We start from the raw sequence: 24,356 nt of genomic DNA, 5'->3' as shown, positions 1-24,356 counted from the left end.
ATGTATTTAGTAAGCTGTTTCTTTAAGCTATGAGGCCTTCCCCTCCCTCTTTGTCAATCCTAGGGATTCAATCTAGAGCTTCTTGCATGTTAGGAAAATATTGTACCACTGAACTATATCCCCAGCCCAATGAGGTCTTTCTGATGAAAAATATTTTTTAAACATATACAGTAGGTTTGTTACAATTCTTAAGTTTTGCCATATAATGAGGATCCTATTTTTTAAGGCAATATTCCTCAAATCTCAAGGGTGCTTGATATTCAGGAATAAATTTTTAGTGCATCTCATCAGCTTAACTGATGATACAAACTGTAATTTTTTTAGACCTGTTCTTTAGTATGTGAACAACCATTGTTTAAAGATTGGTCTCTTGTTCATTATGTTTTATTCCTCTTGTTTCTTGATTTCCTCTCGATTTTCAAGGACAAGTCTAAATTATAGTCTTCCTCTGCAGGGTTTCAGAAAGTTCTTGAGTGATCAATTTATTGAAATACTGGCAGAAGAAAAAAGTACATTAAAATATTAGATAGAATAAAACTAAAAGAATTTTAGAACTGAAACTCGGAAATAATGCTATCTGAGGTTGCATTTACTCTCCCCTAACCATTACTAGAAAGATATAAGCATTATTTATCTCCTTTGGATGGGAGATCAGCATCAAGAAAATTATTTTCTGCTAGGGGAACCATGGCAGAATTTTTAAATCTGTAATAGCAGATTGAAAATAGTTGCAAAATTGTATGTTTTCTGCTTTATACACACACACACACAAACACAGGGTCAAAAGAAATTGTTGCTTACTCATAGTTTAGAAGATGAAGACAGTATTTAAAAGTGGGCACACTTGTAATCTGAGTACTCAGAAGGATAGCAAATAGAACAGAAGGAGAAGGAATCTGAAGCCACCAGAGCCACAGTCCTGAGACTCTGTGTCACAGTAAGAAAAAAGAAGTAGCGGCATGGTGGCACAGTCGTAATCCCAGCAGTAGGGAGGCAGGATCAAGGACAGCCTGGTCTACATAGAGAGTTCCAGTCCAGCTGGGGCTATAGGGAGATCCTGTCTCAAAAAAAAAAAAAGAAAGCATAGGTTTCAGAGCTTCAGTGTAGCTCAGGGATACAGGACATCCTTAGACCTGGGTTTGGTTTCCAGCATCTCCCCTCATCCCCCAAAAAGTATTTCTTCTAGGACATCGGATTTAAGGACCGTGTCTGAGAATTAATCTTTCTAGAAAATAGCACTTTTTTTTTTCCAATGAAAATACCTTTGCTGTTATTTTTCTGTTGTTTAGTATTTTGGTTTTAATACAACTGTATGTGTTGAACGCATCTTAACTGTCTTTTATCTTCAGACTCTTAGGGTTCCTCTTAGTTTGAAGTATTCCTGCCCTTCTGAAAGCACATGGAAACTAGCAGTGTCATCTCTCCTCAAAGTTCTCTCCACTGGCCTGCCTGTTGCCCGACAGCATGCTTCTTCTGGAAAATTTGACAGTATGTGGCCAGAACTAGCCAACACTTTTGAAGACTTTCTCTTTACCAAAAGGTCAGTTCATTCATCTCCCAATTTAGACAGTCTACAAAGAAATGACCCATTATGTCTGCTGAAAACTTGAGTTTTTATCTTGATTCATTAACAAAGTCATTAGTTCACGTTGTTGCTAGATTGTATACAAAACACAACTGGATTAGACATTTTGGGGGTTTACTTTACTTTTCTCTCTCTTTTTTTTTTGGTCTTTTTGAGACAGGGTCTCCCTATAGCTCCACTATGTAGACCAGGCTGGCCTTGAACTCACAGAGATCCACCTGCCTCTGCCTCCCTAGTGTTGGGATCAAAGGCATGCGCCACCACACCTGGCTAGTTACTTTTCTTATTGCTGTTACCAAATAGCTGACAAAAAGCAATTGAAGGAAAGGCGTTTTTTCTAGCTCATGATGGTGGAAAGACTTGTGGCCTCGTATCTCTGTGGCAGTGGCAGTGAGAGTGATCTCCTTACAGTAGGAAGCAGAGAAGAATCTTTGGACTGTCACCCCTAAGACCCGCTCCAGTGGTTCATGTCCTCCAACAAGGCCCCACCTCCTAACGACCTTAAGACCTCAAACAGTGCCACTAGCTAGGGGCCAAGTGTTCAAACATAAGCAGCCTTTGGGGATACATTTTATATCAATACCACAATGGCATTTATCCCATGAATATGTTATTCATGAGCAATGAAGTTTTTTACTCTTTGCAGTATTTTCAGGTTTAAGAAGAGTCATATAAATGCTTCATAATTGAGGAACTAATTTTTAAGCTAATGAAACAATTTGGATTTATTATTGTTTTAATCACAGGCCTACTTGACATTGCAAGAAGAAAATAATTGTAAAAAATCCCACTGCTGAACTTCAGGGGCAGATAACTGGGGCCTGATTGGGAACAGGACTTCTAAATGGCAAATATGTCTGGAAGGGTGTGGTGCAAGACCACTTTGCTGGCTATAAGCGAGGTCTCCAGAACCAAAGAGAGCGCACAACTCTTCTTAAAATTGAAGGTTTTTGCTGGGTATGGTCGCACATGCCTTCAGTTCCAGCACTCAGGAGACAGAGTCAGGGAAGATCTCTGTGAGTTTGAGGCCAGCCTGGTCTACATAGTGAGTTCCAGGCCAGCTGGGGCTGTAGGGAGATGCTGTCTCAAAAAGAAAAAAATAAAAAACAAAAAACAAAAAACCTACGAAGGTGTTTATGCCCAAAATGAAACTGAATTCTACTTAGGCAGGAGTTGCACTTATGTGTATAAAGCAAAAAACAATATAGTGACTCCTGGTTGCAAACCAGACAAAACCAGAGTAATCTGGGGAAAGGTAACCTGGGTCCATGGAAACAGTGGATGGTTTGTGCCAAATTCTGAAGCAACCTTCCTGCAAAGGCCATTGGGCACAGAATCCATGTGATGCTCAACCCCTCACGGATTTAAACTAATGGAAAATAAAGAAAAGTAGATTTGTGGAAAAAAAAAACCAAAGAAACAACAACAACAACAAAACCCAGTAGCTTTTGTATCAATACCTTCTTAAAGTAAAAGATGCTTTGATGATAGTAGTTGTGAAATTCCTGCCAGTGGCTTAGAATAAGTACATTGTTGAAGTTTTTTCTTCTGTAGTTCCTACTACTAGATTATAGTTGAGTCTGGGAATTAGACACTAGATCATAAGTTCTAAAAGATATGAGCTGAGTTTATCTTGTTCATAGCTGGATCTTTTGTTGTTGTTGCTGTTGTTTTGTATGTGTGTGTTGGTACACTTGTGGGGGTACACATGCATGTGTGTGCCTGCCAAGGCCTGAGGTTACTGTCAGGAGTCTCCCTCAGTTGCTCTCTGCTTTATTCATTGAGGCAAAATCTCAGTTGAACCCAGAGCTCACCTACATTGCCAAAATAGCTAGCCAGCTTGTTCTTGGGATGGCCTGTGTTTGCCTTCCACGCTCTGGTGGCAGTGCCTGCCCAGCATGGGTTCTGGGTATTGGACACTCTCTGCTTTGGTGGCAGTGCCTGCCCAGCATTTGTTCTGGGTATTGGACACTCTCTGATTGCCCAGCAACCACTTTTTTACTGTTGAGCCATCCTTCCAGCCCCATAGCTGCATCTTGAACACCAAGACTATATTTCCTGATTCAAAGTAGATGATGCTCAGTATATTTATTGAATTAGAAATGTACAAATAGTGCTGGAGAGATGGCCCAGCAGTTAAGAGCACTTGACTGCTCTTGCACAGGACCTGGGTTCGATTCCTAGCATGCACATGGTGGCTACGAACCGTCCTTAACTCCAGTTTCAGGGGAATCCAAAGCCCTCTTCTGACCTCCACAGCATTGCACAACATGGGTGTGCTCACATATGTGCAGGCAATACACTCATACACATAAAATAAAAATAATAAAAATTTTTTTTAAAAAAAGAAATGTACAAATAACGTAAAACAAGGTCTGCTAATCACTTAGCCCTGCATACTATACACTAAGCGTAAATGCACTGCTTTTCATATACACAACATAAAATCATATACATCCAAATTTCAGATAAATTCAGGTTCAAGTTGCCACATTGCCATTTACTTGAAGTGTGAGCTTAGATAAATTATTAGGCATTTGAAGCTTCGGTTTTCTCTTCTTGATTGCAGGATAATAGTACTTATCCATGGGATTACTGTGAGAACACAGAAGATAAATGCAAATAAACTCTTACACCATTGGCCAGCTGTCTAATTTTAGTTGTCATTATTGTAATAATTACTATTTCAGTTGTTTTTGAATAGTTAATACTTCAGTATTTTGTGAGTAAAGTCTAGAATCTACTTTGATTCTTTCAGAACTGATTTTCTCTGTTCTTGCTAAACTAATTTTTGCTTTAGAAAATCTAAATCAGGTCTCTTTGTGGATATGCTCTTCTTATTGTAGAGAACTTTAGTACATTGTATTTATTACAAATTAATAATGGTGAACTGTCTCAGTAAATAGTTTAACAATGTGATTGAGGCTCTCTTACGTCACTGTCACCATAAATGAATTAAGATAAAATCACAATGATGATTTTGCTGTGGTAGGTGGTATAATCTTTACCTTTCATTGTGTTTTTCATGCATTGTGCTGAGAGAAGTTTAGTTTTCTAGATTCTCAGTTAAAAAATCAGACCAAGTGTTTTTATATTAGCAGCTATATGTTTGTAATTAGGTTAATCTTTTACACTAACAACTTTAAGTTTTTGTTGTTGTTGTTTGGTCTTTTTGAGACAAGGTCTCCCTTTAGTCCCAGCTGGCCTGGAACTTATTATGTAGGCCTGGAACTCACAGAAATCCTCCTGCCTCTGCTTCCTGAGTGCTGGAAAAAAATTCTGTTTTTTTTAAGTAAATCATAATACCCCAACCTGAGTGGGATGATCTAATGTTCTGTCATTTGAATACTGTTTGTCTGTTTTTTATGTGTATTTTCAGGAAATACATTGTTTTTAAAAATCAAATGTTTTCTTTCTTTAGCATACCGCCAGATAATCTCTCTATTCAAGAGTTTCAAAGAAATGAAAGTATTGATGTTGAGGTGAGCAAACTATTTAGAAAATGTTCCTGTCATTGTGAAGATGGATAATAGAAATGTTGAAACTATAAAATTGCTGAAGAGTGAGGTGAAGTGGTGGGCTAAGATCATATTGAAAGTATTAAAATGTCACAGATTAGAGATCCCTTCTGTTACTGTAGTTTTGTTTTGTTTTTGAGACAAGGTCTCACTCTGTAGCACTGGCTGGCCTAGAACTCAGAGGACTCCACCTGCCCCTGCCTCCTGAGTGCTGGGATTAAAGGAATGCGCCACTACACCAGGCCTGAAGATTTATTTTTAAAGATCTGATCTTTTAAGAATGACTTCCTTAGTTTTGTTACAGTTTTGCACTGTATCTACATGTAAAATTTGGTAACTCCAGTTGTATAATCAGTACTTATATTTACATAGAATTTAGTGGGGTTGACTTAATAAGCTTAACATGCAATTTGAGTCAATGAAATAAATCAGTCAATAAGCATGTAGTTAAGACTTACTCTGTAATTTTTTAAACCCTGTGTTTTAGCTGGTTGTTTAAAGATTATAAATGCAATTTTAAGAAGTTTTTAAAATACGTTTTATTTATTTTTATTTTATGTGTATGACTGTATTGCCTGCACGTATGTGAGTGCACCCATGTCACGCAATGCCGCGGAGGTCAGAAGATGGCTTCAGATTCCCCTGGAACTGGAGTTAAGGATGGTTCGTAGCCACGATGTGGGTGCTGAGAATCGAACCTGGGTCCTCTGCAAGAGCAGTCAGTGCTCTTAACCGCTGAGCTATCTCTCCAGCCCCCAAGAAGTTTTTTTTTTTAAACTATTAGTGGAGGAAGGCCACCTGTGCACCTGTGTGTGTGTGTGTGTGTGTGTGTGTGTGTGTGTGTGTTTATAGATAGGTCAGAGGACAACTTTGCGGAGTTGGTTCTTTCTTTCTACCTTTTCATGGCTTCCAGGATAGAATTCTGGTCGCCAGGCTTGTGTGGCAACTGCCTTTACCTGCTGGGCCCATTTTTTCAGCTCTATTAAAGCTTTTAGCCATAAATGATTGATTGGCGAAGGAGTTAGGAATCTGTTATCTTTAAGTGAGATAGGAGAACTTTTTTAATGTGTATGAGTGTTTCGCCTGTGTGTTAAGTGCACTCGTGCATATAATTGCCCATGGAGGCCAGAAGAGGGCATTGGATCTACTGGAACTGTAGTATAGGAGAGTTGTTAACCTCCATGTGGGTGCTAGGAGCTGAACCCAGGTCCTCTGCAACAGCATTTAGTGCTCTTAACTGCTGTGCATCTCTCCAAGCTGAGATAGGGAACTTTTAAGCAAGTCAAATAAATTATTCTGAAGTGTAGATTTGAAAATATAGGTGTTGCCTCAGAAGTATAAAGTTGTGTTTATAAGTTTGTGTTTTAAAACTGGTGTGAACTTTTCTTTAGAGGACAAGATAAACTATATGTTAGAAGTAAGGTATTTGGCAAAATTGAATATAGCCTTAATTTCTCATAACTCATAATTTCTGGTTATGAAAAGTGAATTAAATCTTACTATTGAATATTTTATTTGAACATGGATGACCATGTTTGTGTGTGTGTGTGTGTGTGTGTGTGTGTGTGTGTGTTTAAGATGAAGATCAGCATATGTTAAAATGGTAGTCTAGTAAACAACTAATTGTTACTTTTTTATAATAAGCTAGATAAAAGAAGAACTAGTGGTCATACTATATATAATGCCAAAACTTTCATGTACTTTTTCAAGGAAAGTATAATTTTCTTTCTAAATTTTCTCTACAAATTATAATTTGAACCAGTCTTTCAAGGAAAAAAGTGCATTTGACTTTGCCCTTTCTGTTTTAGGTTGTTCAGCTTATTAGCACCGAGATACTACCATATGCCAATTTTATTCCTAAAGAGTTTGTGGGTCAGATGATGACTATGCTCAACAAGGGCTCGATACATTCTCAGTCATCTTCATTTACAGGTATGAGGTTTTCGTGGTCTTCTTAAAATATTTTATCATTTTATTTTATGTTTATGAGTGTATTGCCTACATGTGTGTAAGTGTACCCATGTCATACAATGCTCGAAGAGGTCAGAAGACATTGGATCCCCTAGAACTGAAGTTAGGGACAGTTGTTAGCCACCATGTGGGCACTGAGAATCAAACCTGGGTCCTCTGCAAGAGAGTCAGTGCTCTTAACTGCTGACCCATTTCTCCAGCCCCAGATTTTCATGGTGTTTTATGGTATTAAAAAGTACTGAAGTGTTTTTGAAGAAGCTGACATGAAATGTTTAATCCTATTATTGTGGTAAATTATAAACTGAGAACAGTGAGGTAATTTATAGGAATATGATTTAGAATGCTAAACTTTATTAGGGTATATATAGGATGGTTATATTTGTAAGTTCTGGTTAATTATGGCCCTTCCAGAATACAATGAAGTCATATAGGAGTTACCAATTTCGTGAAGTCATTATTGAAAAAAATAAGAGTATAGAAAAAAAATGAGAGTATATTCTGCTAGTGTGATGGCTAATTTCATTTGAATCTCAGTTTTGTGATTTTTTTTTCCTTATTTTGATTTTTTTGAGACAGTCTCCCTATGGACCCAGCTGGGGTGGAACTCACTATATAAACCAGGCTGCCTTTGTTCTCACAGAGATCTGCCTGCCTCTGCCTTCCCAGCACAGGGATTAAAGGTACCACCATACCTGGCTAGTTTTGGCGGGTTTTTTTTTTTGTTTTTTTTTGTTTGTTTGTTTTTTCTTTTTGAGACCAGGTCTTCCTGTAGCCCCAGCTGGCCTGGAACTTGCTTTGTAGACTGGCCTCGAACTCACAGAGATCCACCTGCCTCTGCCTCTCAAGTGCTGGGATTAAAGGCCTGTGCCACCACACCCGACAAGTTTTATAAATTTTTTAAATGAAGCTATTAGTAGCAGCCTCTCAGGACTAAACTGAAGAGTTGATCCATTAGGGAAAAAGTTAAGATGCCCTAACATTTGTTAAAGGAACAAATACTTAGTGAGTACCTGCTTGTATATTATATGTTAGAAAGTTAGCTCCTTCCTCAAAATCTTTCTGAAGATAGCTACTACCATATTAAAGAAAGAAAAATGTGTTTAGTGTGTCATGCTGTCTTAATTGGGAGATGATAATGTAAATGATGGTTTGTTATTATTCCTTCTTATTTAAACCTTTGTCAACTTTTAAATATAGTTCTGACATCGTAATGTGCTTTTTCTCAGAGTATTTAAAAATACATTTTTCAGTGAATGCCCTTAATCCTCAGAATTTCCTGGAGCCATGACTAATAAATAATAGTTTGTACTATTTTAAGGAGCATTTATGTCAGGCTGGAGAGATGGCTCAGCAGTTAACAACACTGATTGTTCTTGCAGAGGACCTGGGTTCGAATCCCAGCATTCACATGGCAGCTAACAACTGTCTGTGACTCCAGTCCCAGGGGATCTGACAGCCTCTTCTGACCTCCAAGGGCACTGCATGACATGGGTGTACTTACCTACATGCAGTCAATACATGCATACACATAAAATAAAAATAATAAATTTTTTTTTAAAGTTAAAAAAAAATAGAACATTTATGTCACAGTTTGACCACTAGATGTCTCTCATACTGCTTACTTAGCAAACTAGTTTTTTAAAATCTGGCCTGCAGATTTCATTAACATGAGAATTTAAGAGAATGGAGAAAAAAATGTTTTAAGTCCAATTAATGAAGTCAAATTTTTTAAAAATTAAGAATATTAAATGTTCTAGATAATTTTTAAAAATAGGTGTGACTATCCCAAACTAAATAAGAGCTGAGTTATCAGCCTACTTTATTTCTAGAAATGTTCTGACACGTTCTCTTGCAGTTTAATGTACAAAAATGTACCAAGACCAGAAAGGACCATGCATGTGCCTCCAGTAAATTTACCATAAAGCCTATATGTCTTCTTAGCTTTCCCTGGAGTTTTCTGTAATCATACACTATACAAGGTCATTCTGTGCTAAACAAGGCCAACATGTAAACAGAGGTTCCACGATCATTTGGTTCTCTACTCTTCAGCGTGACCTGACGGCAAAAGTTCATAGACAAAAAAGAGAAAGAGCAAATCAAATATAAGAGAAACTGGGAATAAACAGAAAATATAGTCGTAGAGGGAGGTGGAGAGATGGTTCAGTGGTTAAGAACACTTGCTGCTCTTGCAGAGGACCTGAGTTCAGTTCTCAGCACCATATATCCGGCAGCTCACCTCTGCCTGTAACTCTAGCTCCAGAGAATCTGACACCCCCTTTGGACTCTTCAGACATTATTGAAATAACAAAATAAGTACATTTAAAAACAAATAAAATACAGTCATAGAAAACATGTGACCACAATAGTAATTAGGATGATCAAAGGGATAAGATTTTATACTCATAAATAAGAAATGTCAGGAATAAGAACAATAAGAATTTTTAAAAAATAGGAACACTAAAAATGATGAGTGATGTTCAGTGAAGGGTTGGAAGAAAGTCTGGAGATAGTAGTCAAAAAAAGAGCTGGAAACTAAATAATATACACACTATAATCAGAAAGGAATGAAATGAATCCAAGGCATCTAGTTTCTGACACTAGGTCTTCCAGAAGGAGAGAAAAAAGAAATATTGAAAAAGAAATTATGAAGGAAGTAACTGAAGAAATATATCTTTATGTTACAAATAGTAATTTAGTACCCAAAACAAGGAACAGTAAAAGACCTGTCCTCAGAAAGTATCACAATACTTAAGGTAACAGTAAGATCCTAAAAGATTTCAAAAGGAAAAAATTTCAGAATGGCCTAGAAAATCTCAGTAGGAACCTTGAATGCTTTTAATAGATACGAACCAGTGGTTTTAGACTTTCACATGAAAAGGAATTTAAAAAAAAATTATTATTTTTATTTTTTATGTGTATGCATGTAGGTAAGTGCACCCATGTCGTGCAATGCCCACAGAGGTCAGAAGAAGCTGTCGGATTCCCTGGGACTGGAGTTACAAACAGTTGTTAGCTGCTGTGTGGGTACTGGGATTTGAACCCGTGTCTTCTGCAAGAACAACCAGTGTTCTTAACCACTGAGCCATCTCTCCATCCCAGGAATTTTTTTTGGTCTTTTTGAGACAGGGTCTCCCAGTAGCCCCAGCTGGCCTGGAACTCACTATGTAGACCAGACTGGCCTTGAACTCACAAGAGATCCACCTGCCTCTGCATCCCGAGTGCTGGGATTAAAGATGTGCACCTAGGCACACTGTTGGCCAAGTAGGAGTACAAAATAATGCTCAGATTTCAGCAAGGAGAACAAGTTATATTCCCAGAGTATCTACGTCTATAATACTGGGTGGGTATGAGAGTTCACATTTCCAGCAGCTACTCTGCAGATGCTGCTGCGAACTGTACTTGAGTGCCACAGCAAACTAATTACATTTTCACAGGAGCAAACAAAAATTTTACTTTCCATTTGTTCTTTTTTAGAAAGATATGTCAGAATACGCTCCATGAAAACAGGGAGGTAAACCAAGAAAGCTGAAGGCAAGAGGTCTAGGAATTAACATTGACCATAAGGGAGAATGGAGACAGTTCCCAAGGTGTTATGAGTAGATAGCACAATGAGAGAAGAGCTAGTCCAGACTGCAATGAAGCTCATGTTCCCAAAAAAAAAAAAAAATGCTGCTAGGAAAGGATAAAAATGATAATAAAAATAAAAGAGGGAAAAGACAATTTCCTTTCTAATTATTTCCGATAATTTTCCAGTTACTGCGATTTTGACCTATAATAAACTGTTGAAGTTTGTAGGGGTGTTTGTTTGTTTGTTGTTGTCTATGGTCACATAGCCTAGGATGACACTGAACTTGTGATCTTCCTCCTGGATTAAATGCGAATGTCACAAGGTATGGTTTATATGGTGTTGGCGATTGAACCCCGGGCCTCATGCCTGCTAGGCAAGCATTCTACCAACTGGGTAACAGTCTTAACCTTTGAGACTGACTGACTTTATAGTACTGCCAGAGGTAAGAAGGTAAGATAAATATGTTGGGGCCAGGAGATCTCTCAGTAGATAAGGGTGCTTACCACCAAGCCTGATGACCTGAGTTCAGTCCCCAGAATCCACATAATTGATGGAGAAAACTGATTATTCCAAGTTTTCTTTTGACTTCTACATGTACACTGTGACATGTGTGAGCATGCACACACACACACACACACACACACACACAGATAATAAATAAAAGTAAACAAAGAAAATAAAATGTTGGATAGAAGTGATGATTGTGGACAGCTCTTCCCAAGAGGAAAGCTGCCGATTATTTTATGTATATTAACTGTAGGTTGTTCGTTGATGCCTTTCACGGGATTGATATTATCTTTCTATTTCTAGTTTGCTAGACTTGTTTTTAAGATACAATATTTTAACATTTTATTAACAATCAAACTGTTAATTTTACAGAAGCAGAGATTGATATTCGTTTGAGAGAAGAATTTTCTAAAATGTGTTTTGAAACATTGCTCCAATTTTCCTTCAGTAATAAAGTCACAACACCTCAAGAAGGCTACATCTCACGAATGGCACTTTCAGTGCTTTTGAAGAGGTCTCAGGATGTTCTACATCGGTATATAGAGGATGAAAGGTTAAGTGGAAAATGCCCTCTTCCAAGGTATGTATTTTATTATTAAAGAAGGAAGTGAACTGAAAAGACAGCTCTGAAAACAAAGTAATTTATAAGTGATGCAGACTAACCTGAGGTTGTTTATAATTGTATTTACACTGTACAGTATTCATAAAAGCCTTGCTGCAGATATATTAATGTTTTTATTATGCTGTGCTATTTCAGACCTCTCTTGGGGGTTATAGTAGTGCAAGCTATATTGTATCATGTTATCTTTTGAATCTGAAAAAAATAATTTGAAGATGAAAATACTTCTGCCAAAGATTTCTGCATAAGGACTTGTGGCTCTAATGAGCACATGATTGTATTTCTATGATAAAACATGCTCTAGGGATATGCTTGATAGTTATTTCTTGATATCGAGCTGTATCACCTGGCCGTATCTTACATCTTCTAATCTGCATAACAAAGCACTTGTACCTAATTTGATTCCCTTCTCCTGTATATAAACTATGTCCATGGAAAGGGCTCTAAGGCTGAATCACAGCTGAGGTAGAGACTAAAATTCATCAAAGGATGTAATCATAAATTAGAGTTGGGTTGCCACTCTATTTTTTTTTTTTTTAATGTAGAAACTAGAGTTTGGTTCAAAGCAAACAGAAAGTAATAGGAGAGTATAAAGTTATCCAGGTTAGGGAAGAGTTAGAAATCTTTGTGGGTTCCCACCATAAAGTTCTACTACAGAGGCAGGTGACTTCTATGAATCTTTGTATGCATTCTCATTTCCTGATAAATTCCTGAAGTTGAAATTGATTTGTCAGAGGATGCAGATATTTAAAGCTTACACATTTTACCAAATTGCCTATCATAGGTTTGTACCAATTTACATTTCCCTAAGAGTATGTGTGTAAGAGTATGTGTGTGCCTTTTCCTTGATTTATTTACTAGTTCAGGAGGGAGGCAAGGACAGGCAGATCCCTGTGAGATCAAGGCCCTTGTCTGCATAGTGAGTTCTAGACATTTATAATCTTGAATTTTGAATTTCTAGACTTCAATTGTAGTTCTCACCTTCAAATTTATGCACAAAAACATTCCAAGGACTGATGTTAGTAATTTAGTTGTGGATGTGGACATGATTACAAAGTGATTAATCAAAGTTAGTATCTGAAGTATGCTTGAAAATGCAGTAATAAAGCTGGAGTAAGTGAATATTGTTAGATCATAATATATCAGAAAGTATCTTTTCCTTCCTTTTGTGTTGCATATTTAACTACTTCATTTAAATTGAGCTTTATAGTCATCCTATGAAGTTATGTCATTCTATCTTCTCTTGTTTTCTAAAAAACTACACCTGATAACACATTAAAATGTGCTTACAAAGAAGACTTGAGGTATGTGGATATAGCTTAGTTGGTAGAATACTTGCCTAGTATATTAGTTACTTTTATGTTGTAACTAATTGTTGACCAAACTCAACTTAGGAAAGAGGTTATTTGGGCTTACAGATCCAGAGGGTTAAGTCTATCATGGTGGGAGGCCTGGCAGTAAGCCACGAAACTTACATCTGTAACTGGAGAAATAGGGGCTAGAGAGATGACTTAGTGGTTAAGAGCATTGGCTGCTCTTGCAAAGGACCCAGGTTCAATTCCCAGTACCCACGTAACGACTAACAACCATCCATAACTCCAGTTCCAGGGTATCCCATGGCCTCTTCTGACCTCTATGTGCGTTACATGACACAGATACAGATACACTTATTCACATGCAGGCAATACAATCATACACACAAAATTATTTTTTAAAATTTTTTAATGAAGCAGAGAGTGAACAGCAAGTGGGATGAGTCTATGAACTCTCAAAACTTACCCCAATGATGTGCTTCCTCCAGCAAGGCTGTACATCCTAAAGGTTCCATGACCTCCCCCAAACAGCACCACCAACTATAAACTACCAAGTCCTGATATATTGGAGCCTGTGGGAGGCATTTCTTTTGGGGGGGGTGTCTTTGATACCGGTCTCTGTAGGTCCAGCTGGCCTGGAATTCACTAAGATTCTCCTTCCTCTGCCTCCAGAGTGCTGGGACTAAAGGTGTGTACCACCACACCCAGCTGGGAGACATTTCTTATTAAAACCATCACACCTATAGCATGCATAAAGCCTGGGTTCCATCCCCCAAACTACATAAACTGTGTGGTAATAAGGCTTCTAATCTCAGCACTGGAGAAAATGGAGGTGGGAGGATCAGAAGAAGTTCGAGGTCATCCTCAGCTACATGTTTGATACCAGCCTGGGGTACTTGTGAGATCCTGTCTCAAAAAAAGTTTTTTTTTTAATTCTTTAAATGAAGGCTTGAAATAGTACCCTGTTGTAATGTTAGAAAAGTCCTATTTATAGAATGAAATTAGATTTGTACCAGCAGTAAAGGGATTATAGAACAGAAAAGTGTTTTCTGTTGAGATAGCAAAAAGGAACCAGGGTAGTCTTTGGTCCTTTATTACAAGTTTATTGTAAGCTTATTTTTTATTGTTAAATCTGTCTAAATAGTGGTATCTGAGAATTAATTTCAATCATGTTTCATGATTGTCTTTATAAAAGCTCAATGACTAAATAAATGGAAAAGTATGATTCTCATTACAGTTTTGAATGTACTTAAACAGCATCATAAAATATGTACCAGGTAGTAATAGTACCTCTTTCATTTAATCTTTGACAAATTTCTTTTAATACTAGTTAGAAAACAAAAAAAGGGGGGGGGGGTAGATGCTGGAGAGATGGCTCAGCGGTTAAGGGCACTTGCTGCTGTTGCAGAGGACTTGGGCTCAATTCCCTGAACTCATATGGAGGCTAACAACTGTCCATAATTCCAGTTCCAGAGGATCTGATGCCCTATTCTGGTCTCTGTGGGCATGGCATGCACGTAGTACACTTACATGCAGGCAAAACACTCATACACATAAAATATAAATAGGTTAATTAAATTTTTAAAAAGAAAAAAAAACCTGTTGTAGAAAAGCTTTTAAGACATACATGATAAAATATTTTAATTTTAAGTATGGAATATCTTGTAAATGTAGGTTTGCAGGAGTTAGTTGATTTATCCTCTTTAGTTGATAATTTTTGATAAGAGCAACTACAGATCAGATTTGTATATGGAAGTGCAGATATTTACATATATTTACTATAGGTTTTATAAGAATTTAACATTATCTTTGTATTGTATTGTGTTCAATATTTTCTCAAAGTACATCTATTTGTAAAGCCTTGTGAAAAAATTTAAAAATCAACATACATGTACATCTTAAAATACTAATGGAAATAATTTCCCTTTTTTTTAGGCAACAAGTAACAGAAATCATATTTGTTTTAAAAGCAGTCAGTACTCTCATTGATTCACTTAAGAAAACTCAGCCTGAGAATGGTGAGTGCTTACAAACTTGATTGTCCTACAGTTCTTGACGTGAGTCTTGTGTTGCTGCTGTGCTTTGTACTGTTACTGAGTCAGCTGAATCTAGGAACATGCCAGCTATTGTACTTCCTGTTCTCCAGTTCACATAATGATGGAAGGTTAAGTCCAAAAGGATGTTATTCAAGTACTATTAAACTGTAATGTTTAATCTTTATGTTAACAGCGATTTAGTTTTTAAATAAATTGGTCTGAATTCTGGGGACAAGCAGAACTCATATTTCAAATACATATTTTAAAATCATTTGTGTGCATGTTCATGTATGTTTGTACATGGGCAGGAGCATATGTGTGCAGGTGCATGTATAGGCCAGAGGACACCTTAGGAATTATTCCTTTGATGCCATCCACCTTTTTCTTTCTCTTTTTTGAAGCAGGGTCTCTTGCTGGCCTGCAACTAGCTGAGCAGACCAGGCTGCCTAGGTATTGAGCCCCAGGGATCCACCTGTCTCCACTTCCCAAGCCTTGTGTGTTCTGGAGATTGAACTCGGGTCCTCATGCTTAGAAGACAGAAGCACTTTACTGACCAAGCTATCTCCCTGGCCCTATTTATTTAGTTTTGAGACAAGATCTTTCTATGTAGTCCAGGCTGTTCTCAAACTTATAATCCTCCTCCATTTCTTTCTTTCTTTCTTTCTTTCTTTCTTTCTTTCTTTCTTTCTTTCTTTCTTTCCTTCCTTCCTTCCTTTCTTTCTTTCTTTCTTTCTTTCTCTTTCTTTCCTTCCTTCTCTTTTTTTCTCCTTCCTTCCTTCCTTCCTTCCTTTCTTTCTTTCTTTCTTTCTTTCTTCTTTCTTTCTTTCTTTTTCTTTTTCCTTTGTCTCCCAAAGACAAAGATTACACTTGTGAGTCACCACACTGGCTGTCTTCTTTTTTCAAACACAGGGTCTCCTGTAGTCCAGGTTAGTTTGAATTTGCTGTGTGACTGAGGATAACCTTGAACTTCTGATCTTCCTGCTACCTCCACCTTTGGAGGCAAATGCCATCATACCTGGTTATTGTGTCTTTTGAATGCAGATCACTGTTTTGAGACATTGGAGGGAAATGTTTTGGTTTTTTTTTTTTTTAATATTTATAATCATTTTTATTTTATGTGTATGCATGTATTGCCTGCATGTATGTAAGTGCACCCATGTCATGCAGTGCCCGAGGACAGAAGAGACTGCTGGATCCCCTAGAACTGGAGTTACAGACAGTTGTTAGCTGCCATGTGGGTGCTGGGATTCGAACCCGGGTTTTCTGCAAGAACAGTGTTCTTAACCACTGAGCCATCTCTCCAGCCCCAAGAGGGAAAGGTTTTCATCTTCAGTTTTTGCTAATTTCCTTTTGTATCAGTTACTTTTCTGTTGCTGTGATAGAAACACTGACTGAAGCAACTTATAGAAGGAAGTGTTTATTTGAGCTTACTGTTCCTAGGGGCAAAGGGTAAGTGTCCATCGTGGTGGGGAGGCATGGTGGCAGGGGTGGCTGGAAGCTAAGCTTTACATCTTCAAGAAGGCACAGGAAGCAAGATAGCAACTGGAGATCCAGCAAGGCTTAAGAACTCTCAGAGCCCACCCCCAGTGACGTGTTTCCTCCAGGATAGCCATACCTTCTAAGACCTCCCAAAACAGTGCCACCAACTGGGGACAAAATGTCCAAATACTTGGAGCCTTTGGGGGACATTTTCATTCTAACCACCACACCTTTATAAATGCAAATTGTGTAAATAATCTTGAGTGATTTTTATAGTTATTTATTTGCCCTTACTGTTCTAATTCCTGTCCAGTCCATTCTTTACATTAATCAGAAGTAGGGGTTTTGTTTGTTTGTTTTTGGTTTTGAGATAGGATCTCATTAGACAGGGTCACCTGGCTGGCCTGGAACTCACAAGAGTGTACTGGTATTAAAGGCACACACCACCATGCCCAGCCAGAAATTATTTTTCTAAAGAATGAGTTTGAAAATTCATTTCTCCATGCTCTGAAAATAAGTTAATTTTTTTTTTCCACTCAGGACATGGTGGTACACACCTGCATTGCATCTCAAAAAATGTATTTTCTTTTGTTTACCATTGTCTGCAAAAAAGTCGAGTACTAGAGTCTACTTCATTCTAATTTCTCATACCCTGCACTCACTAAGCGCAAATTCTCAGTCAACCTTTTGCTTATTCTGCTCTGTCTGTATTTATCGAGTTGAAATAACACCCTCATTCTTAAACTTTGTATTTAATCTCTTAAAACAAACAACTTCCCTTTGCAGTTTTCTTTTTACCTTCTGAAGCACTTGATTTGTTTCCCAACTGCACATTACTTACCTCCCATACTTCTCAGCCTCTTGAAGCTTTTTGGACCATGTTTTGTTCTACTTTGAATTTTGCATAACACAATTTTTTAAGGGTTTTAAAAAATATTTTATGTATTTATGTATTTATTTTATATGTATGAGTGTATTGCTTTCATGTACATAAGTGCACCCATGTGGTACAGTGCCCACAGAGGTTAGAAGAGGGTGTTGGATTCCCTGGAAATGGAGTTAGGACGGTTGTTAGCCATCACGTGGGTGTTGAGAATCAAACCTAGGTCCTTTGCAAGAGCAGGCAGTGAGTGCTCTTAACCTCTGGGCCATTTCTCCAGCCCCCATAATGTTTTTTTTTAATTGGGTCTTGGTTTTATTGGGTCTTGAGAGCTTGTTACTACAAATCAGTTGTATAACTAAAACGTTTTTGGTTCAGCTGACATTTTTTATATAAGACTTTGTCAAAGAGAGATGCAGTGTGTTGACTTATATTCTGACACAGGCTTCTTAGTTTGTGACAGAATGTCACTTTAAGCAGCATTACTTTTTTTTCTGTACTTGAGATGGCACTTTGGTGCTCACATATACCATACAAATGCTCGTAAGCTAAATTCCTCAGCCCCAAGCAACATTACTTTTAATACCCAAGAGTAAGAAGATTTCCTGCAATTAGCCAATTACTCAGTGGCAGAATACTTATATTTTTAAAATTCATCCATTGATACTTTGGCTTAGAAAGGATATTATACAAAATCTTAGGAGGCAGTACATTTAGATTCCTTTTTTCAAAGATTGGGAGGGAGGGGAGAGAGGGAAGGTAGAATTTCTAAGGGAAATCCTAGGGCATTAGACATGGTGGCAGTGCCTATAACCCATCATTCAGGAGACTGAGCTGGCTGCATAATGAGAACCTGTCTCAGCAAAAGGCCTGGAACAGTGTCCTGATTCCATTCTATCAGAATTCTCATTTGGGTTTTCTCAAAAAATATTTGGGTTGAGTTTTTTTTTCAGAGAAGGAAAACCATGCATTGACTTCCTAGAGACCACTACAATCTTTACTAGATCATGGGATAGAATTTGACTCTTAAACTTTATTATATATATATAGGACATAAATAGGAGCCAGGTGTGATGATGGCACACACCTTTAATCCCAGCACTCGAGAGGCAGAGGCAGGCGGATCTCTGAATTCAGCCTGTTCTACATAGTGAGTTCCAGGGTAGCTGGGGCCACACCGAGACCCTGTCTCAAAAAAAGACCAAAAAAGAAAAAAGAAGAAAAAAAAGACATAAATAGGAAATTATCTTCTCTGCTGTTGCAAAAGTTGTACTAAATGTAACCAGTATATTCAAATACATAGTGTTTACATTATTGTGTAGGCTCTTTAGACAGCTGTCAAAAACTTAACCAAAATCCATGTAAAGAAAATAATAAGAAGGAAAACTGTAACTTTTTTACAGAGTTAGTGCCCCTTGAATAGGGATCATCTAAATCTCAAAAATTATTTGAGGGATTGTGGCTATAGCTCTGTCCATGAGTACCTGATTGAGTCCCAGGACCCAGGGAAGATAGTGAGGGTAGTCATAGCTAGCATTTATGATCCCAGATCTGGGGAGGCAGTGACAGACACTGGTGGTAGGCTAAAGAGATGACTCAGCCTGACAACCTTAGTTTGATTCCCAGGACCCAGGTGTAAAGTTAGAGAGAAAACTTGACTCCATAAAGTTGTCCTCTGACCTTCATGTGTACCTACAAACATACATCATACATACATACATGATAATAAATTCTTGGAAGTTTTTTTTTTTAAGGTGAATGGTACCTGAGGTGCCCTTTGGCCTCTGCACACACATGTACACATATACATGTGCACATATGCACACATGCAGAAAACAAATTTTGAGAGTTGAAATTAAATGAAATTTTAATTCAACTTAACCATAAATTATAATTATATATTAGACAAATATGATAAGCTTCGTTAAGAAACAGAGAAAAAAGGTAGCTTAAGAATGCAGCCTTGCTGGATGTTGTGGGACATGCCTTTAATCCCAGCACTCAGGAGGCAGAGGCAGGTGGATCTCTGTGAGTTCAAGACCAACCTGGTCTACACAGTGAGTTCCAGGACCACTGGAGCTACAGGGAGACCCTGTCTCAAAAAGACAGGAAAAAAGAAAAGAATGCCAGCCTTTCCAGCAGAACTGTGTTGGATTGAACACAGTCAGTCCAAACCTAATTACAGAGATTGGCTATATGGTATGCCCCAGTGTTTATTCAAAATGTTTATTATATGGAACCAGTATGTCCTGTATTTATTCAAAAATGTTTATTATTGTCTTATAGTTTTTGTAGCAGAAATGAGGCATTGGGAGACATCTTTTTAAAGGGGTTTTTGTTTTCATCATTTTACTTAAAATTTTAAGTAGGCAGTATAAATACATATACACTGAAAACTACATAAACAGTGGCAGGTGAGATGGCTCAGTGGGTAAGGCACTTGTCTCCAATTTTGACAACCTGAATTCAGTGCCCACAAACCACACAGTAGGAGAACACCAACTGGTGAAGGCTCTCCTCTGATAAACACACACACACACACACACACACACACACACACACACAATGAATGTGTGTGTGTGTGTGTGAGAGAGAGAGAGAGAGAGAGAGAGAGAGAGAGAGAGAGAGAGAGAGAGAGAGAGAGAGAGAGAGAGAGAGAGAGAGAGAGAGAGAATAGGAAAAGTTTTAGGATGGTCTTTCTCCTATGTTATGTCGAGTTCTTTATTGAAAACAACTATTTTTATTAGTTTGGTTCTCTCCAGAAATTTACTTTTATTTTTAAATTTTATTTTTTATTTTATGTGTATGAGTATATTGTCTGCATGTATGTAAGTGCATCACATGGATGCAATGGCCACAGAGACCAGAAGAGGGCATTGAATCCCCTGGAACTGGATTTAGGGGTGGTGTTAGTTGCCATGCAGTGCTGGGAATCAAACCTGGGTCCTCTACAAGAGCAGCCAGTGCTCTTAACACCTGAGCTCTCCAGCCCCCAGAAATTTATTATGTAAATACAAAAACATATTCTAGTAACCCCCAGTTTTCTATGCAAATAGATAAGAAGAATATCCCAATATCATACTGATTGTTCTTACCTTTTTTCTTTTTTCATTTAACAGAATTCATGGGTATTCTTCCATACCAATATATACAGCTCTTTAATTTTTGATGTTGTTTTGATAGTTTTATTTTGAGAATGAAAATGCAGCCCAGGCTGGCCTTCAACTCCCTGTATAGTCAAGGATAACCTTGAATTTCTGATCTGTCTTCCGCTATCTCTCAAGTATTGGGATTATAGATATGTGTGACTCCACTTAGCTTCCTTTTGGTAGTTAAATTCAGAGTCCCCACAGAGATTAGGGTGGGCTTTTAAAAACAATACTGTAAGAATTTGAATAGCTTCCCCCAAGCTTTATGTCAGGTGTCATCCTAATATCTCTCTTCCTGTACAAGAAAGCCAGGAGTTAGAGTTGTTTGACTTCATCCCAGCAGTCTAGATATTTCTCCATTTGTTGGTCTTGTGTGAATTAATGGAAAGTTTCACAGAGGACAAGTGAAATAGTGTTTTAAACTTCCTAAACCAGGGGTTCTTTGGTTTGGGTTTTTGGGTTTTTTTAATATCTTATTTATTATTTTTATTTTATGTGTATGAGTATATTGCCTGCATGCAGTGTCATGCAATGCCTGAGGAGGACAGAAGAGGCCATCGGATCCCTTGGAACTGGAAGTTATGGACAGTTGTTAGCTTCCATGTGGATGCTGGGATTCAAACCCGGGTCTTCTGCAAGAACTGCCAGTATTCTTAACCACAGCCCTGGGGCCTCTCTTTAAAAAAAAAAAAAGTATTGTGTATGAGAAGGAGGGGCTTATGTTGCCATAGCAATAGCAGGCATGTGTAGGTCAGAGAACAACTTCTACGAGTTGGTTCTCTACCTACACTATGTGGGTCCTGGGGATCAAACTCAGGTTTTTAGGGTTGGCAGAAAGTGCCTTTACGTGCTGAGCCATCTCTCTGGTCCTGATGTAGAGTCTTCTTTTTTTTTTTTTTTTTTTTTTTTTGGATTTTTTGAGACAGGGTCTCCCTGTAGCCCCAGCTGTCCTGGAACTCTCAATGTAGACAGAGATTCACCTGCCTCTGTCTCCCAAGTGCTGGGATTAAAGGTGTGTGCCACTATGCCTGGCCTGATATAGATTCTTAACATAGAAAGCAGATAAAAAGCAGAAGCACTCTAGCCTGCCATTCCCTACTCTCACCAATACTCTTCAGCCCCCTTCTCTTCCCACCTGAAGGCAGTTTGGTGAACGATGTTTAACCAACATGTATGCTAAAGAAAGAACATTAGCAATGTGTCGATAGGCATAAGCCTTTAATGAATTAATATGAATTATTAGCCCTTAAAAGTGGAGATATATACAACTTTTACCAAACTTATATAACCAGAAACTTTTAAGAACTTGAGAGAGACTAGGTTAAGAAACTCATTCCCTTATTTTACATCAGGAGGTAAGATAAAGAGAAATTTAATGACTTGACCAGGACACCAGGCACTGCTTTATTTTAGAAAAAAATAATTTAGCCAATTATCACCTAGAAAATTAGAGTAAGAATAACCAAGGTACTTTGCACATTTTCAAGTATTCTTCCTTTTATGCTGCACTCTCCCCCACATTTGAGAATTGTTCTACACAGTGTCATGAAATCTATGTCAGCAGATTTTCTTGTACAGCCTCATTACCCTCCACAGTACTTACTAGAAAATAAGCTGGGGCCCAACCTGGGTAACTTTGTGAGACACTATGTCAGAATAAAATGTGAAAAAAGGACCTGAGATATAAATTAGTGGTAGAACAGTTGCTTAGTATATACAAGGCCCTGGAGTCAATCCCAAGTACTGGGAAAAATAAAATGAACAGAAGATAGAATGTAATATGTGATTCAGTATAAGGAGATTACTGGTGAAGATGTATCGCTGTTGTCCAATTAATAAATAGCTTCCAGCTGTTGTAGTTCATGGACATAGTGAGGAAAATGGAGTTGGTCCTTCCCACCACTTTAATGAATATCTAGTGATAAGAATACATCTATATGAGGACATTTGAAATTAATTGTTCTTGAAATGTATACTATATTCTCTGACCATTATACAAAAAACAACGAAGATTTGGATTATTCTAAATTACTAACTTCTGACCCTCTTTTCAGAAGGCCTTTTCAGTTTGTTGGTACTGATGATTCTGTACATCTCTTATTTTCCATACCTTACTAAACATAACAGGAAACCTTCCAATGATTAAAAATGTGCTTAGAGAATCCAGGCATTTCATATTTTTCTTACCATTTCATTTAAAAAATTATGTTTATGTTAATTAGATGACCCACTTTTTATATCCACTCTGTTTTGAGATTTTATCCTTCTTATATTACAGTTGATGGAAATACCTGGGCACAAGTAATTGCCTTATACCCAACTTTAGTAGAATGTATCACCTGCTCGTCTTCAGAAGTCTGTTCTGCTCTTAAAGAGGCATTAGTTCCCTTTAAGGATTTCATGCAACCACCAGCATCCAAAGTTCAGAATGGAGAATCTTGACCAGCTATAATATATTTGAAGGAAGAAAGACATCCTAAAGAATGTTTGCTCCCAAGTCTTCTATAAGGACATTTCTTACGAAAGTAATTCTTGGCAGCTGCCGTTTGCCTCCTTTAAATTAAATTGAAATTATCTGGGTTCAGTAATTCATATAAGAAGCTTACATGTCAACAGAGGCTCTTGAATGAGTAGCACTGGGAGCCTTGTAACAAACTGATGGGAGGGAGCGTGAATACCACATCATACCTGCTACCAGATCTTCAGTTGGTGATTTAAAAGTGAGCTTATGTACAGTTTGTGGTGTATGTGTTAATGATGTACTTTTTAAAAAAATTTCCATTCAGTCAGATTTATGAGGCTGGTGTTTTTGCACCCTTTTTCAAGTACAAAATTGTACTAAAATTTTATGCAAGATGGTACTGTAACATTCCATATTATCTACAACCAGCCTTTGTAAACAAAGGGAACTGATATACTATGTGTATAATAAATGGTACAGTTCTGTATAAAATAGTTGCATTTATTTAAATTTTTAAAATATTGATAATGTTAAATGCTTGAAGCTGTATTTATTATTAATACAAATTGTTGGCTTACATTTTTACTTCTAATTTGCCTTCTGATGAGGTAGATAAGCTTATCATGTAATCACAGTTAGCTTCATCCTTATTTTAAATGCATTATTGGTGACCTTTAAACATCTGACCAGAAGGATTATGTGAACACAGCAGCAAAGTTTATGATTTGCTGACTTTGCAACTTTGAAATGTAGGTTACTGTTTAATATATTGAGATAGATTGTAGCTCGATGGCTCTGTCATACCTCATTTCTTTAAATCTCTCTCTAAGCTTTCACTTGTCTGTCTGTTTTTATATTTGCTGTCTGACTTTTAAAGGCTTTTCATATTTTATATTTCTACTGATTTTTCCTGTGACTAACCACATTTGTCACTGTCTTTGAATTATGACCCAGGCAAGAAGACTTGAGGTTTCATAAAACTTTGCCTGTGAGGTTTTGTTCATTTCAGTGCTTCATTTTCTAATGTCTTCTCCAGAAGAGAAAGCACTGTACTAACCCAAGTATAAAGTGTGTGTGTGTGTGTGTGAGAGAGAGAGAGAGAGAGAGAGAGAGAAACAGTGGATGGCACATGTGTTTCTGATAGCCAAGCATTTAGAAATGCAGTGATGTGTTGCATAGAATGAGGCATTCTGTCATCTCACTTTCCTGTCCTAATGAAACAGCAGCATTCTGGAGCACTTTGATCCATTTCTTAAAAACCCACTTTGAC

General features: G+C 37.6%; 1 protein-coding gene across 4 annotated transcripts in view; it reads left to right on the top strand.

The window, feature by feature from the left end:
- The window catches only part of Mon2 (MON2 homolog, regulator of endosome-to-Golgi trafficking), a 119,144-nt gene extending 95,224 nt beyond the window's left edge, over positions 1-23,920 (top strand). For 2 of the 4 annotated variants that reach the window (XM_017801365.1, XM_017801364.2), the window contains 6 exons: positions 1,350-1,540; positions 5,007-5,067; positions 6,912-7,035; positions 11,522-11,729; positions 15,017-15,099; positions 22,904-23,095. In XM_017801365.1, the coding sequence (XP_017656854.1) occupies positions 1,350-1,540; positions 5,007-5,067; positions 6,912-7,035; positions 11,522-11,729; positions 15,017-15,099; positions 22,904-23,067 (831 nt within the window). In that variant the 3' untranslated portion in view covers positions 23,068-23,095. Of the gene's footprint in view, positions 1-1,349; positions 1,541-5,006; positions 5,068-6,911; positions 7,036-11,521; positions 11,730-15,016; positions 15,100-22,903 lie in introns of all 4 variants that reach the window. The other 2 variants (XM_008846140.1, XM_008846141.2) reach the window with 2 other exon arrangements.
- The last annotated feature ends 436 nt before the right edge of the window (positions 23,921-24,356 follow it).

This window comes from Nannospalax galili, unplaced genomic scaffold, assembly GCF_000622305.1.
Source record: "Nannospalax galili isolate Female #2095 unplaced genomic scaffold, S.galili_v1.0 scaffold202, whole genome shotgun sequence".
NCBI classification, from domain to species: domain Eukaryota; kingdom Metazoa; phylum Chordata; class Mammalia; order Rodentia; family Spalacidae; genus Nannospalax; species Nannospalax galili.
This window is presented reverse-complemented; position numbering and strand designations above follow the sequence as displayed.